At 44.5% G+C, this 15,611-nt stretch overlaps 2 protein-coding genes across 2 annotated transcripts in view; one reads left to right on the plus strand and one right to left on the minus strand.

The window, feature by feature from the left end:
- LOC148342186 (uncharacterized) overlaps positions 1–15,611 on the plus strand; it is a 334,990-nt gene that overhangs the window by 26,681 nt on the left and 292,698 nt on the right. The window lies entirely within an intron of this gene.
- On the minus strand, positions 1,889–7,257 carry LOC148342187 (uncharacterized). The gene is made up of 3 exons (XM_088285121.1): positions 7,238–7,257; positions 5,280–6,573; positions 1,889–1,918 (listed from the first exon to the last, which is right to left on the minus strand). Exons 1-3 carry the CDS (start codon positions 7,255–7,257, stop codon positions 1,889–1,891), a joined length of 1,344 nt encoding a protein of 447 aa, XP_088141247.1.

Below are 15,611 nucleotides of genomic sequence, written 5' to 3' on the forward strand. Positions count from 1 at the left end.
CGCGTCGTCGACGACCGCCGAGACAGAGGCGGGAAACGACGGCGGTCCTTTGGACGCCGTCGCGAACGTGACTTGGGACGGCAGGGAATTGTTCACCGCCGTCGAGGCAGGAACTTGCGACGGGTGCAGGACGAGCGCCGTCGGATCAAAGACCTGAGGCGGCTGCGGGACGTGCTCTGCCAGAACAAGGACTTGGGACGGGCGCAGGACGTGCTCCGCCGGGACATGAGCTTGAGGCGGACGCAGGACGTGCTACGCCGGGACGTGAACTTGGGACGGATGCAGGGACTGCTACGCCGGGACGTGAACTTGGGACGGATGCAGGGACTGCTACGCCGGGACGTGAACTTGGGACGGATGCAGGGAGTGCTCCGCCGGAACGTGGACCTGGGGCGCTGGCAAGGCGCCGGAACGGGGCTCAGCAGCTGGCGAGGAGCCGGGACGGGACTCAGCAGCTGGCGAGGAGCCGGGACGGGACTCAGCAGCTGGCGAGGAGCCGGGACGGGACTCAGCAGCTGGCGAGGAGCCGGGACGGGGCTCAGCAGCTGGCGAGGAGCCGGGACGGGGCTCAGCAGCTGGCGAGGAGCCGGGACGGGGCTCAGCAGCTGGCGAGGAGCCGGGACGGGGCTCAGCAGCTGGCGAGGAGCCGGGACGGGGCTTCGCAGCTAGGGAGGTGCCTGGACGGGGCTCAGCAGCTGACGGTGAGCCGGAGTGGGACTCTGGAGGTTGCAGCTGGTGAGGGACCGGCACTGGAAGCTGCAGCCGACGAGGGAGCGGCGTGGGTTGCTGCAGCTGACGTGGAAGCGGCGTGGGTTGCTGCAGCTGACGTGGAAGCGGCGTGGGTTGCTGCAGCTGACGTGGAAGCGGCGTGGATTGCTGCAGCTGACGTGGAGGCACCGTGGGTTGCTGCAGCTGACGTGGAGGCGGCATGGTCTGCGCAGCTGGCGTGGAGGCGGCATGGGTTGCTGCAGCTGGCGTGGAGGCGACGTGGGTTGCTGCAGCTGGCGTGGAGGCGGCGTGGGTTGCTGCAGCTGACGTGGAGGCGACGTGGGTTGCTGCAGCTGACGCGGAGGCGACATGGGTTGCTGCAGCTGACGTGGAGGCGACATGGGTTGCTGCAGCTGACGTGGAGGCGACATGGGTTTCTGCAGCTGACGTGGAGGCGACATGGGTTGCTGCAGCTGACGTGGAGGCGACTGCGGGCCGGGCGCAGCATTCGGACCGGGCGCAGCCGAGACGGGGGACCTGATCCCCATCAGCCTTCTTCATGTCGACCAGCTGGGCTTGAAGTGAGGAGACCTGCTTCTCCGCGTTCCTCTTGCCCTCTTCTGCCTCAGCCAGCATCTTCCGCAGAGCGTTCCGCTCGTCCTCCTGCTGCCGCAAGCGAGTGGAGAGGCTCAGCTTTTGGCGAGTCTCCTCTTGGAGCATCTCCTGTGCATCCTGCAGCTGCGACTCCACTGAAGACAGGTCTTGGCTGACTTTGATGTTTCTGCCCTCGGCTTCAGTCAGCAGACTGTTGACATTGTCCAGCTCCGACTGCATCTTGGCCAACTTGTCAGCCATCTCCCGCCTCTGCTGTTCGCTCTCTCCAAACTTGACCTGCAGCTCTTGCTGTGCTGCAGTTGAGTCTAAAGTGTCCTCCAACTCAGTCTTGAGAGCTTCCAGCTCCTCTCCAAGGTCTCTGCGCGCCTCATCTGCCTTGTTGCGCGCCTGTCTCTCCGATTCCAGATCCTCCTGCAGCTCCGAGATCTGAGCTTCCAGTTCCTGGTTCCTCTTCTGGGCGAGGTTCTCCTCCTCCCTCTTTGCCAGTACAGCCAGCATCTCCTCCTCCTTCTGGGCCAAGTGAGCTTCCATTTTAGCAAAGTGGGCCTGAAGTTCAGAAATCTGGTCACTGATTGAGTCCGGGTGCGCTGGGCGTCTGAAAGACGGTAGATATACTCGAGATCGTCCTTTTGATCCGAGTCGATGATCAGATGGGGTGGAATGACGGGTAAACCGTCGATGACGTAATCTGGAGACGAGGGGAGTGTAGCAGACGTGGCGCTGAGCTGATCGGCAGGTTGAGGGAGGTTGTCCGTGTGGCGGTGTCCATGACGCCGCCGCGAGCCCCTCGCTGGGTCCTTCTTTCTACGTCGGGTCATTCTGTCGGGGGGCTCGCCTTACGGCGAGGAGGAGGTGGACCCAAAAGGCGAGGAGGCCGAGAGGTGGGTAACGTGAAGGGAATTTATTAAATGAAACAAACAAGGACAAACAACGTGGCAGGGTGCTAGGTATCAAGGGCAACCAAAACGTGACTAACAGAAAAGGAGGACGAGGAACAGAAGCCGGGGCAAAACGCTGAGGGACGTAACGGGAACGGGAACGAGGACGTGAACAAGAGCATGCGCTTGACAGGAACAAACGTGGTCGTGGAAGTCCGGAAAGTGTGGCAATGACCCGACGCTGAGTAGTTGGTCTGGGAAGCTTAAATAGTCCGAGTAATCAGGGGAGCAGATGGGAATCAGGTGCGTGATGGTTGACAGGGAACAGGTGCGTGGCTGGTGAGGACGAGATGGCTGAGAGGGAAACGCCCCTACACAGCTGACAAAACAATAACAGAAAAGCACATGGCACGAAGGAGGGAAGAAAATAACAACAAACACACTGACATGCCCGACACGGGTCATGACAATTCAGGAATAATTTGCCCATCTTGCAAAGCCAAATTCTAACATTGTGCCATATTAGCTGGATATCATTAGGACATTATTGCGAACCAACACTTCTGGATTGTGGTGATTATCGGCACAACTAAATGTATACGTTGTAAAATTGTTTCTGGGGGCAATGCCTGTGAGGATGCCACTGTCTAGATTATATACAAAGAAAGCTTTTACAACAGTCTGGGAATTGAAATAGATATAGATATAAAATTTGGTGGGTCTACGTTAATTACAATATCTTCTTCAAGTGCCTGATACAAGCTTCACAAACAAGTTTAAAAAGGTGATTGAGTGCAATTAATGGTTACCAGACGAACAAGTGTGACTGCACATAGACGAGAATGCAAGTCAGTAAATAAAGACACACAAGCTTGCAGCATTACGTTACCTGCGTGACTTCTTAAGATAGAAGACAGAACATTACATGGTACCAGGTCGCGGGTCAAGAAAAGGACTGACGCGAGATGGACTCCGTAAGGCCACCAGAAGCGCTAAAAATGAAGGGAAATCTGGACGCGAGTTGGCGGGCTTTCAAGCAACAATTCCTGCTCTACCTTGCCGACGTGGGAGTCGGAAACAGAGCGGACGAAAGAAAAATAGCCCTTTTGCGAACCAATGCCGGAGGCCATCGAGGTATTCAATGAACCCGAAGATAAAGACAAGTTTGAAAAGGTCCTGTGGATTTAATTAATAATAATAATAATAATAATATTCCCTTTATTAGTCCCACAATGGGGAAATTCGAGATTCGAACCCAGGCCTCCTGGGGAGACTGGGTCCTGAACGCGGCGCCTTGTAGATACACTTGCAAAGACATTTTCAAGTCGGACCTTTCAAGAGAAGCTATATCGTCCAACACTCACTCAGTGGTGCGTAAGTGTGTTTCTGGATATTATTTGTCCAGCCGTGGTGTCATAAATGATGGTATTTTGATGGGGATTCATTCAAGTAGGACAAAGTAGGACTTCACTGAAGGCACCTTAAATTACTTCCATACCCTGGAAGGTCACTGACCTGGCGAGAGAATTGCCCCCACCATAAACAATGCTCAGGCCTATTTTCTCTCAGGGCAGTATCTGGTTACATCGGAACTTCAGAACCAAGACTGGTCACTTCTGTGAGCTCCAGTCCCTTCATAGTTTCATAAAGAGAATTACTTCCCAGATCTAAATTAGGCCATTTAAAAATACACAACTTATTTTTTCATTTATTTCAATTTATATTTAAGCTTGCTTATGTAATAATACAATATTTATTCAATTGTTTTAGTATGTAAAATTATCAACAATTTGAACCTTTTTATTTCACACTTGAATATTTCTGAACATATTTGTTCTTTTGAAAATGTGTGCAATTTAAATTATTCCATCCATCCAGCCATTTTCTGCCGCTCATCCAGGGTCGGGTTATTGAATTATTTTTTTAGTATTTTTTATAATTCAATATTTATTTCAAGATCAGGACTCTTCATTATTTATAAAATGTTTCTATATTTGTTAATTTAATTAAGTCTGTAGGTGGTTTCCAATTTTACATTTTAAGATTTTCCTATTTCACTATATAAATAATCCAATGTATAAAAAATATAATACAGCATGAAAAAAAATATTTGGTATATTTGACAAAATGATAGTTTTTTCCAAAGTGAGATTCTGCTTAGCAACAAACCCCAAACACTTGATAGAGCTCAACCCATTAAGTGTATTTTGCAGAAATTTATTCAGAAAGCATAATATTAAATGTGAGGGGATATTTGAAGAGTTTGAGTTATGTTCAATGGACCATACATATACGAGCCAGCCTAACACAGCGAGAAAACCAGCGCTGACTCCAGTCGCCATCAAGTTGCCAACTCCTGACATACCAAAACCTTTGAGAGAAACTGAGACCATTTGCGTTTCTCTTTCTGGTTCTTTTTAGAGTTCAACTTCTAGTTCAGTTTTTCACCTTTTCACAGTGTAATGAAGGCCAGTTGAGCAAGTGGAACAAGTGATTTTATTGATGACTGTGGAAGGCACCGATTTCATAAGCACCGTTTCTTCTCACACCTTTTCCATTAAGTACGATTAAAAAGACAACTGAAAAGCATAACGTTAACAAATGTTGTTCTAGGCAAAGGCAATTAATTTCATTTATAATGTTTGATATGAAAACAAAAAAAAACGATCATCATCACTCAGACACAATGGTTCTTCTGGCACTGATCACATTGGCATTAAGTCAATAAAAGAGCTTTGAAAAATTCAATTTTTCATATTTTATTCAAAATCAAAATTTACATCTTACCACAAAGAGTCAGTTCCTTCAGTTTTTTTTGTCTTTTTTTAAGCTTCAAGGATCGCAGCAATTCTCGCCAGCACAATCGTGTCTCTCAGCTTCCGGTTTCGTGGCAATTTTTTTAGAACAAACGCTGCAACTGAATGGCTTGTCTCCATTGTGTGTTCTTGTGTGGCTTCGTAAACTTGACCTCACAGAGAAGCCTTTGCCACAAACTGAGCAGGAAAAAGGGTTTTCTCCAGTGTGTGTTGTTGTGTGGATTGTTAAATGAGAATTTTGGGAGAAACTCTTGCCACAAACTGAGCAAGAAAAAGGTTTTTCTCCAGTGTGTGTTCTTGTGTGACAAGTTAAATTTGACTTTACAGAGAAGCGTCTTCCACAAACTGAGCAGGAAAAAGGTTTTTCTCCACTGTGCGTTCTTGTGTGGATTGTTAAACTTGAATTTTTAGAGAAGCTTTTACCACAAACTGAGCAAGAAAAAGGGTTTTCTCCAGTATGTGTTCTTGTGTGACAAGTTAAATTTGACTTTTCAGAGAAGCGTCTACCACAAACTGAGCAGGAAAAAGGTTTTTCTCCACTGTGCGTTCTTGTGTGGATTGTTAAACTTGAATTTTGAGAGAAGCTTTTACCACAAACTGAGAGAGTAAAAGGTTTTTCTCCAGTGTGTGTTCTTGCGTGTTCTGTTAAATTTGCCTTTTGAGAGAAGCATTTTCCACAAACTGAGCAAGAAAAAGGGTTTTTTCCACTATGTATTCTTGTGTGACTTGTTAAATTTGACTTAAAAGAGAAGCTTTTGCCACAAACTGAGCAAGAAAAAGGTTTTTCTCCACTATGTGTTGCTGTGTGTTTTCTTAAATTAGACTTTCCAGAGAAGCTTTTGCCACAAACTGAGCAGGAAAAAGGGTTTTCTCCAGTGTGTGTTGTTGTGTGGATTGTTAAATGAGAATTTTGGGAGAAACTCTTGCCACAAACTGAGCAAGAAAAAGGTTTTTCTCCAGTGTGTGTTCTTGTGTGACAAGTTAAATTTGACTTTACAGAGAAGCGTCTTCCACAAACTGAGCAGGAAAAAGGTTTTTCTCCACTGTGCGTTCTTGTGTGGATTGTTAAACTTGAATTTTTAGAGAAGCTTTTACCACAAACTGAGCAAGAAAAAGGTTTTTCTCCAGTGTGTGTTCTTGCGTGTTCTGTTAAATTTGCCTTTTGAGAGAAGCATTTTCCACAAACTGAGCAAGAAAAAGGGTTTTCTCCACTATGTATTCTTGTGTGACTTGTTAAATTTGACTTAAAAGAGAAGCTTTTGCCACAAACTGAGCAAGAAAAAGGTTTTTCTCCACTATGTGTTGCTGTGTGTTTTCTTAAATTAGACTTTCCAGAGAAGCTTTTGCCACAAACTGAGCAGGAAAAAGGGTTTTCTCCAGTGTGTGTTGTTGTGTGGATTGTTAAATGAGAATTTTGGGAGAAACTCTTGCCACAAACCGAGCAAGAAAAAGGTTTTTCTCCAGTGTGTGTTCTTGTGTGACAAGTTAAATTTGACTTTACAGAGAAGCGTCTTCCACAAACTGAGCAGGAAAATGGTTTTTCTCCACTGTGTATTCTTGTGTGGATTGTTAAACTTGAATTTTGAGAGAAACTTTTACCACAAACTGAGCAAGAAAAAGAGTTTTCTCCAGTGTGTGTTCTTGCGTGCTCTGTTAAATTTGCCTTTTGAGAGAAGCATTTTCCACAAACTGAGCAAGAAAAAGGTTTTTCACCACTGTGTGTTTTTCTGTGCCCTTTTAAAGACAGCTTTGAAGTGAATGAGTCAGTGTGACATGCCCTTTCACCTTTGGCTTGCCCATCATCATCATCATCATCATCATTAGTATCATCAGCGTCATGAGCGTCTGATAATGTGTCCTCATTATGTGCTTGTGATGGCCCCCAGTGGTCTTCATCACCTTCTGTTGTCACGTGATGACTTGAGCTGCTGCTTGTCGGCTCCGGCCCTCTGTTGTCCTCACTCTCATTCTTGTTTTCATCTTCAGTCTTTATAGGGAGAACGTTCACTGGTGACTTGTTGATCTCCTCCTCCTCCTCCTCCTCCTTTTTGATGTGAGTCAAGTCTGGCTCCTCTTTCACAGAACGGAGACCGTTTTCACTGACGTCTGGAGAAAGACAAATTTGGTTTGGTCAAGTCAAACCTCAGGCGGCGACTTTGTCTTATTTTCTACCGTGCTATCTTGACTTGTGCCTGCCGCATACGGAGCAATGCGTGCGACCTCAACTTGGACCCGACCATGGGGGCATTTCACAAAATTACGTCCTACAATGTAAACCTCCCTTTAGCAGCACAACAGTGATAAACGAGCATTTAAAAAGGAAGCACGTTGCGGCTGATGCCCGATTTCATTCCTGACATAGTCACAGACGTTTCTGGAATATGTATTCTAATTCAACTAATATCCACCAAAATATTTTTTTAGAGTTCACTGAATTATTTTGGAACTGCAATGATGCTTAACAGCCATAGGGTGTCAGTAATGAGTAACAAAGTAACACAAGACCTCCCACTGATACATCATCATTCTCATTTGGATAAATTACCAGGAACTATGAGTTGTGGGGGAGATGCAAACCACCTGGGCCACAGGAACTTTATTACCAGGAACTAAATGTTCCTGGACTTGTTGGTAGAAAAGGGGGTTGTGGCGTACTCCCTTTTTAAGCCCATAGTAAGCCAAAGATGCAGATGCATTCCAATGTGCATTCTTGTGTGGATTGTTAAACTTGAATTTTGAGAGAAGCTTTTACCACAAACTGAGCAAGAAAAGGGGTTTTCTTGCCCATTATCATCATCATCGTCATGAGTGTCTGATAATGTGTCCTCATTTTGTGCTTGTGATGGCCCCGAGTGGTCTTCATCACCTTCTGTTGTCACGTGATGACTTGAGCTGCTGCTTGTAGGCTCCGGCCCTCTGTTGTCCTCACTCTCATTCTTGTTTTCATCTTCAGTCTTTATAGGGAGAACGTTCACTGGTGACTTGTTGATCTCCTCCTCCTCCTCCTCCTCCTTTTTGATGTGAGCCAAGTCTGGCTCCTCTTTCACAGAACGGAGATCGTATACACTGACGTCTGCGGGACACAAAAAGACAAATTTGGTTTGGTCAAGTCAAAGTTCAGGCGGCGACTTTGTCTTATATTATTTCTCCCGTGCTCCCTTGACTTGTGCCTGCCGCACACGGAGCAATACGTGCGACCTCGATTTGGACCGGACCATGGGGCCATTTCACAAAATTACGTCCTACGATGTAAACCTCCCTTTAGCAGCACAACAGTGATAAACGAGCATTTAAAAAGGAAGCACGTTGCGGCTGATGCCCGATTTCATTCCTGAATTAGTCACAGACGTTTCTGGAAGCGAGCTGAAGTTAGCACACACAGGCTATTGTGTGCGTCTGATGGAACACCTGTTGTGGGACCCTAAGATATTGATGCAGACCACTGGGGGCCATCGCAACATAATGTCATTGATAGAATAGGAATCCTTCAAGTGAAATATGTTTACAAGTATTTCATTTTGCATTTAGAGATAGTTTCATCGTGGGTACTTTTTGCTTCCATTCTAATCTGTATGCCTAAAAGAATTAAAGGGGCCCTGGTAGGGCTGGGCGATGTGACCTCAAAACCATATCGCGATTAATTGAGCAATTTTACCTCGATAACGATAAATGCACGATAAATTCCCCGTGGACTAAAATCAAAATAAATGCAGGAAATGCGTACTGACTGTTTTTTTTATTGACCAACTGGTACACATTACTTTCAATGAAAAATAAATGTCCAAAAATCCTTTGTATAAACATTCGAAATAGCTTGCTTTGCATGACTTGAACAATGTCACAAAGAAAAAGGGTACCTCTTGCAAAATCTTTTTCTGCAATTAGCTTGCGCCAAGATGCTGTCATGGTGCAAATAATGCCAAACAAAAAAATGGTAAATAAAATGAAAGAAAATGTCAATGCAAGACAAATAAACAAGTGTGCATCATCGGGGAAAATGTGCCGTCTCGAGTACTCTGGTGCGCAGTCGCCACTTGCACAGTCAGGCTCAATCAGGAATCCATGTTGCGACCCGACCACAAGTCGGATGTACATGCAAAATGCTTGACATGTCTAAGCTCCCGGCCCGATGTTGTCCATATCGGGAAATATGGCTTCCATGGAGCGTTTAAATCCTGTGCGCGCCACTGGAACTAGAGGAGCTTTATCTTTAGCTATGTGCTAGGCTATTGCGTCCTCCTCTGAGACGTTCTCTCGTATGGTGTCGCCTCCGTTAATGGGCTGTTGTCACTTGTCGAACCTTGCTTCTCACTTTGAACTTTCAGCACAGCATGGTTGTGTTGTGGGTGGTGAAAAAGCTTCTGGATGTGATTCGCCAGCTTCGACAGCGACGTCTGTTTTCTTTCTCGATCAGGCGGGTGGAGTCACGTGACTAGAGGCGCTGTAGCGGTTTTAAAGGGGCATGAACAATGCCGCAGACAGAAAAGGCTTTTCTCTTTTTTAAACACCGAATTTACCGACATGGGCAAAATGATTTCGGTCATAGTAATACATTTCGGTAACGGTAAATTTTCGGTTTATCGCCCAGCCCTAGGCCCTGGCATCATAGTCGCTATTTATTGCATGATTTATGTTTGTTTTTTTTTTTGTTTTTTTCCCAAACTGACATTTAGCCTGCTAGTACGTTCCAACATTCCCCCTTTTTTTTTATAAAATTTTTGTTTCTAAATAAATTTTAAAACAAAATTACGTGTGAAGAATCAAAATCCCTACACATAAATTAAGCAACAACACTTTCACTCTGACTTTCCCCAAACAACTTAATGTTGTGATGCATATTTTTAACGATAGAAAGTCATTCTTTACAAAGCAAATGAGAGTAAAACGTGTACAAACCTGCTTTGTGTAGCACAACACGAGGCTGCTCGCAACCTTCGCCCAGAAGGATAAGATGTTGCTCGTTCTCTTCTTTTATTCCACAAAGTTCCTCTTTGTTCTTGGGTGTTGTTCTTTCACACATTTTCAAATGATAATTCCAAAAAATCCGCCCTTGATCTCTGCTTGGCGATGAGTCATGTGCCTCTTTTCGTTAGCGGCTAGCTAGCTAACAAGCTAAGCTAACTACGCCGAAAAGCATCAACGCGCGAAGATGAGGTTATCGGCACACAAAGACTTAATGAATTATGTCGTGGTACTTTAGAGTAGCACTGGACATTCTGTGAGAAAATTACAGTCAGTTCCACACTAAATCAGAAGAATTTAGCGGTGGGTGTTTTTGTTCCGGTGTGGACGGGTCGGTGGATGTGGTCGAGGTCCTTCGGAAGCTGCGCGCTTGCTAATGACGTCATGCTTTAAGCACGTATTTTTCAAATATATTTCTTTGCCTCTGTGTTTGTTTTTACCCCTGGCTGTTCTATTTCAATATATATTTTATATAATATTTTAAATCGGTTGATAAAAAAAAAAAAAAAAATAACTAAATTAACGCCACATTGGCGAGTCGGCTCCTACGTCACTTCCGCCGATGCCTCGAGAAGCCGCTGCTGCAACAGCAGTGGGACGTTTACGTTTCTCCTACCGAACGAAGCAACAATGCTGTGGTTCACTCGGGCTGCAAGATTGTATGAATATGATGTCTGCATATACTAGCAGTGCCTCTCAATTATTTCACGCCCGCCCCTTCCAAGAAGAAAAAGATTCGCGCCCCACCACCACCAATTTTTTTCTGTCTTTGTATATTGATGTTAGATTGTCAATAAAATATCCATAAACTAAGCTAAACTGATAAGAAATATAATTTTGAGAACTATTATTGTGAGGATCTCGAAACTCGGTACTCTGTTTTGCAAATATTGATGAGATGATAAATATTTACTCATAGTTTTTTGTATCAACTTTATTGACATTTGCAAACCAAACACAGTTATTAATACGTACATAATATAGAAAAGACAAAAAGAAGAGCCAGGGGGATTTTAAACAAAAATTCTTTGTAAATAACATAAAGCAACAGCTTTAGTATGTTTACGATACGTTTTTTAAAAAAACAATTTTATGGTTACTATACGTTTTTTTTTAATGGTTACTGTAATGTTCCGTCTTCTATCTTAAGAAGTCACGCTGGTACAGTGATGCTGCAGGCTTGTGTCTCTTTATTTATTGACTTGCATTCTCGTCTATGTGCAGACACACGAGTTCGTCTGGTAACCAAACACACATCAGGCAATACTGCCAACTAGTGACTAATGATATAACGGCTATCATTACATCTCCCTTTCAAACGTTAATCAATGCCTATGCCTTTTTTTTAATGAACCTTTTATTTTATAATTATTATTATAATAATTTAGTTTTGTTCGCAATTATTTTCACTTCTTTTCAATATCTACCCATTTTTTTTTCTGACAACGAGCAGCTCTACAACAATTTTAGCAACAATAACACAACATTAAACATTTTCAATCAGCCTGTCCGGTTGTCGTCTAACTCTTGTTGATCTTCGAAGAGGTTCAGTAATCCCAGAAATTGCTGGTGGTTGAGGTCTGTGCTCCTTCGATGTATCCACCTGCTTTGCAGCCTCAGCCTTATCAGAAGATTTCTCACAGTCCTCGGGAACCTTCAGCAAACTCCTCCTGTTCCTCCTCACTCTTTGTCCATGCTTTGTTTCCACAATGTAAGATCTCGGTTCGGCTTCGCTGAGGACAGTCACTTTTTCTGTCCCAACAATTAGGTCCCTCAATCCTTACAGTGTCTTTCTCAGAAAGAGGTTCCAGATGTTTTGGAGCTCTGTCATATGCAATTTTCTGTTTGAGTTTGAGCATTCTCTTCTTTTCAATCCAAATGTTGTGGTCATGTCCTTGTGGTATTTGTGGAAGCGTGGTGCGAAGCTTACGGCACATGAGTAGGTCAGTAGGCGAAGAAGCTCCCCACTCCACAGGTGCAGCTCTGGAACTCAATAGGGCAAGGTAAGGATCAGATGCATCATCCTTGGCCTTCCTTAGCAGTCTCTTGATGATTTGCACTCCCTTCTCAGCCTGGCCATTTGCCTGTCGGTATAAAGGGCTTGAAGTGATGATGTGAGCCTCAGCCTCCTCCGCCGTAACGCAGTCCTTGATGTCACTGTTAGGGTGCGGCGCTCGGGATAACGCATCAGCAAGCACTATGTATTTTCCAGGCGTGTATGTTAGCTCAAAATCATAGCGCTGCAATGTCATCATCATGCGTTGAATTCTGGGCGTCATGTCATTGAGATTTTTCTTCCTAATTGAAATCAGTGGCTTATGATCAGTCTCTGCTATGAACGTGGGCAGTCCATAAACATACGTGTGAAATTTGCCAAATCCAAACACTAGACCCAGTGACTCCTTTTCGATCTGAGCAGAGCGTTTTTCAGTCTCTGACATTGACCTGGATGCATAGGCTACAGGTTGACATGTGTCTCTCGCCTTTTGCAGCAGTACGGCACCTAGCCCATCTTTCGACGCATCCGTGGAAATTTTGGTTGGTTTTGATGGATCAAAGTAGGCAAGGACTGGCTCAGCTGTCACAGTTCTCTTTAGATCTTGCCATTCTTCGTCATGTTTTGTTGTCCACTCAAAGACTACGTTGTGATGCAGCAGCTCTCTAAGGGACTTTGTCCTCGACGAGACGTTTGGAATGAACTTGCCCAGGAAGTTTATCATCCCCATTGCTCGCAGAAGTCCTTTTTTCTCAGTTGGAACTGGCATGTCCAGTATTGCTTGCACTTTGGTTCTGTCTGGCACCACTCCATCTGCTGTGAGCTTGTCTCCCAAGAATGTCAATTCTGTAACTCCAAACAGACATTTAAGAAATCAGAAATCCCTTTATTGACATTGTACTCAAGTGTGCAACGAGATTAGAGATTTCTCTCGTTTTAGTTTAAGTCCATTCATTTTAACTCATTGTAGCAGTTCCTCGAATCTCTCACTGTGTTCTTGTTCCGTGTTTCCCCAAACAACCAAATCATCAATGTACACACGGGTTCCTTCCAGACCTTCTATGATTGACTCCATAGCTCTGTGAAAGATCTCAGGCGCAGACTGTATGCCAAATGGCAGTCTCAGAAAACAGAAACGCCCAAATGGTGTGTTGAAGGTGGTGTACCTGCTGCTTTCGGTGTCCAGCTTCAGCTGCCAAAATCCATGCGATGCATCTAATTTGCTAAAGTACTTAGCACCTGCCATGTCACTCAGGATTTCTTCACGCTTGGGAATCCGATAATGTTCGTTTTTAATGTTCTCATTCAGATCTTTGGGGTCGAGGCAAACACGTAACTCTTGGGAGTTCCCCTTTTTAACACACGTGATGGAATTTTCTTCCACTTTCTCTATGACTCCGATCCGTGTAATTCTGCTCAGTTCCTTTTTTAATCTATCTTTGAGAGGGTCTGGAACTCTTCTCGGGGCATGTACTACAGGTTTAGCAGTTTCCTTGAGCTGTATTTTGTAAGGACAAGGTACGCTACCTTTGAAGACAGAAAAGTATTTGTTCCCTATACTCTTACTACCTTCACTCTGCAACACTTTGTTCTTCTTATTGACATCCTTGCTGTTGATTTGGTAAATTCTTTTTACCAATCCAAGATCTTCAGATGTCTTGTCTCCAAGGATTGACTCCAGTCCATTTGGCACAATTGTGAACGTTAATTTGTGTTGTCTTCCCTTTTCTGTCACTTTTAGCCTACAACATCCCTTTGTTTTTATTGGCTGATTGTTGTCGGTTTTCAATTTCACGGCCTTGTCTGTGCCGGTTTCTCTTCAAGTGATTTCAAGTCTTTTTCATTTATTATGTTTGCTTTTGCTCCTGTGTCAATTTTAAAAGTAACAAGTGTCCCATTGACAAGCAGTGGTGCAATCCATTTATCTTCTTTTACTGCATTAACAGCTTGCTCTGGGTCTCCTCTAGTTTGTTGTTGCACATCGCTTTCGTCATATGACACAATTTTGATGAAAAAAATGTCACTGAGGTCATCACTATCATCTGTGTCTTCCTGCACGGTGTGCACTTTCTTCTTGGTGTCGCACATCTTAGCATAGTGATTTTGCTTTTTACACTTAGCGCAGGTTCTCCCAAATGCAGGACATCGTTTTGGCTCGTGCATTTCTCCACACTTTTTACAGCTGAAATGAGCTTGATCATTTTCATTGTTTTTGGTCTTTTTCTTGAATCGCAGTTTACCTTTCCTCGTCACTGCCTTCACGGACTCTGCTTCTTCATAAGATGGTGCTGCTTGGGAAGTTAGCACATGCTGTTTTGCTAGCTCATTAGCTTGGCAAGTCTTTATCGCACTTTCCAATGTTGGGTCGGCTTCCCTCAACAGCCTCTCTCTTAGTTTCTTTTCGTTAGTCTGATCCCTTATCATTGAGTTTTTCAGATCACCAAAGTTAGACTTAGCTTTAATTTTGAGATCGGTGAGGAAATTGTCAAAGGACTCACCGGGCTGTTAGAGTCTTGAATGAAACACGTATCTCTCATAAGTTTTGTTTTTCTTAGCTAGACAGTGTTCATCAAATGTTTGTAGGACCTTTTCAAACTTGTCTTTATCTTCGGGTTCATTGAATACCTCGATGGCCTCGTCTCCGGCATTGGTTTGCAAAAGGGCTATTTTTCTTTCGTCCGCTCTGTTTCCGACTCCCACGGCGGCAAGGTAGAGCTGGAATTGTTGCTTGAAAGCCCGCCAACTCGCGTCCACATTTCCCATCTTTTTCAGCGCTTCTGGTGGCCTTACGGAGTCCATCTCGCGTCAGTCCTTTTCTTGACCCGCGACCTGGTACCATGTAATGTTCTGGCTTCTATCTGAAGAAGTCACGCAGGTAATGTGATGCTGCAAGCTTGTGTCTCTTTATTTACTGACTTGCATTCTCGTCTATGTGCATACACACTTGTTCGTCTGGTAACCAAACACACGTCAGGCAATACTGCCAACTAGTGACTAATGATATAACTGCTATCATTACAGTTACTTTACGTTTGACATCAAACCACTTCGTCGTGATGACGTCAGACATTTCCGGGTTCCTTTCATTTTATGTTTAGATACTTAATGGTTGCAATTCAACATTTCTGTTCATTGCTGCTGCTCGTGCGTACATCGAAACAATTCATTTTCGCGATTAGCGCGCTTAGCACCTCCTTGCTCACCTCCTCGTTTAGCACGGTACTTGTTAGTGGAGTCGTTTATTTTCCATCACGTAGCTTGTTGCTGCTGCTGTGTATGGACTTACATATAGTTCAAACAAAGTCCGTTTTGCTGCGGCGCAAGATAGCATAGCGCAGGGCGTTTAAGTAGCGGAAAGAAATCCCCTCCGGGACAACGAGCGACAGGGCGACAATCTTTTATATGTTAACATTTCAAATCCATGTGACCATGAGCGCACGTCCCGCACAAACATTAACCTGGCTGCGCTGAACGTGCGCTCCCTTTTAAACAAAACTTTTATCATAAACGACCTGATTTTAGACAACAACCTTGAAGGTATTCTTTTATCTGAGACATGGCTCGGTACAGATGCTCCAGTTGCTCTCACCGAGGCTTGCCCACCAAATTTTAATTTTTTATTTTCGACCAGAGACT

Source organism: Idiotropiscis lumnitzeri, chromosome 2 (assembly GCF_059441095.1).
Source record: "Idiotropiscis lumnitzeri isolate Australia: NSW breed Sydney's pygmy pipehorse chromosome 2, RoL_Ilum_1.0, whole genome shotgun sequence".
Lineage (NCBI taxonomy): Eukaryota > Metazoa > Chordata > Actinopteri > Syngnathiformes > Syngnathidae > Idiotropiscis > Idiotropiscis lumnitzeri.

What these genes read in the sequence shown, in the direction of transcription:
- LOC148342187 (XM_088285121.1), bottom strand. Translation starts at nt 7,257, where the DNA reads ATGGTCGGGTCCAAGTTGAG. An exon ending in ATGGTCGGGTCCAAGTTGAG is followed by an intron (nt 6,574 to 7,237) that starts GTCGCACGCATT and finishes AATCCACACAAG; the next exon opens with AATACACAGTGGAGAAAAAC. An exon ending in AAAAACCTTTTTCTTGCTCA is followed by an intron (nt 1,919 to 5,279) that starts GTTTGTGGCAAG and finishes ACCGTCTTTCAG; the next exon opens with ACGCCCAGCGCACCCGGACT.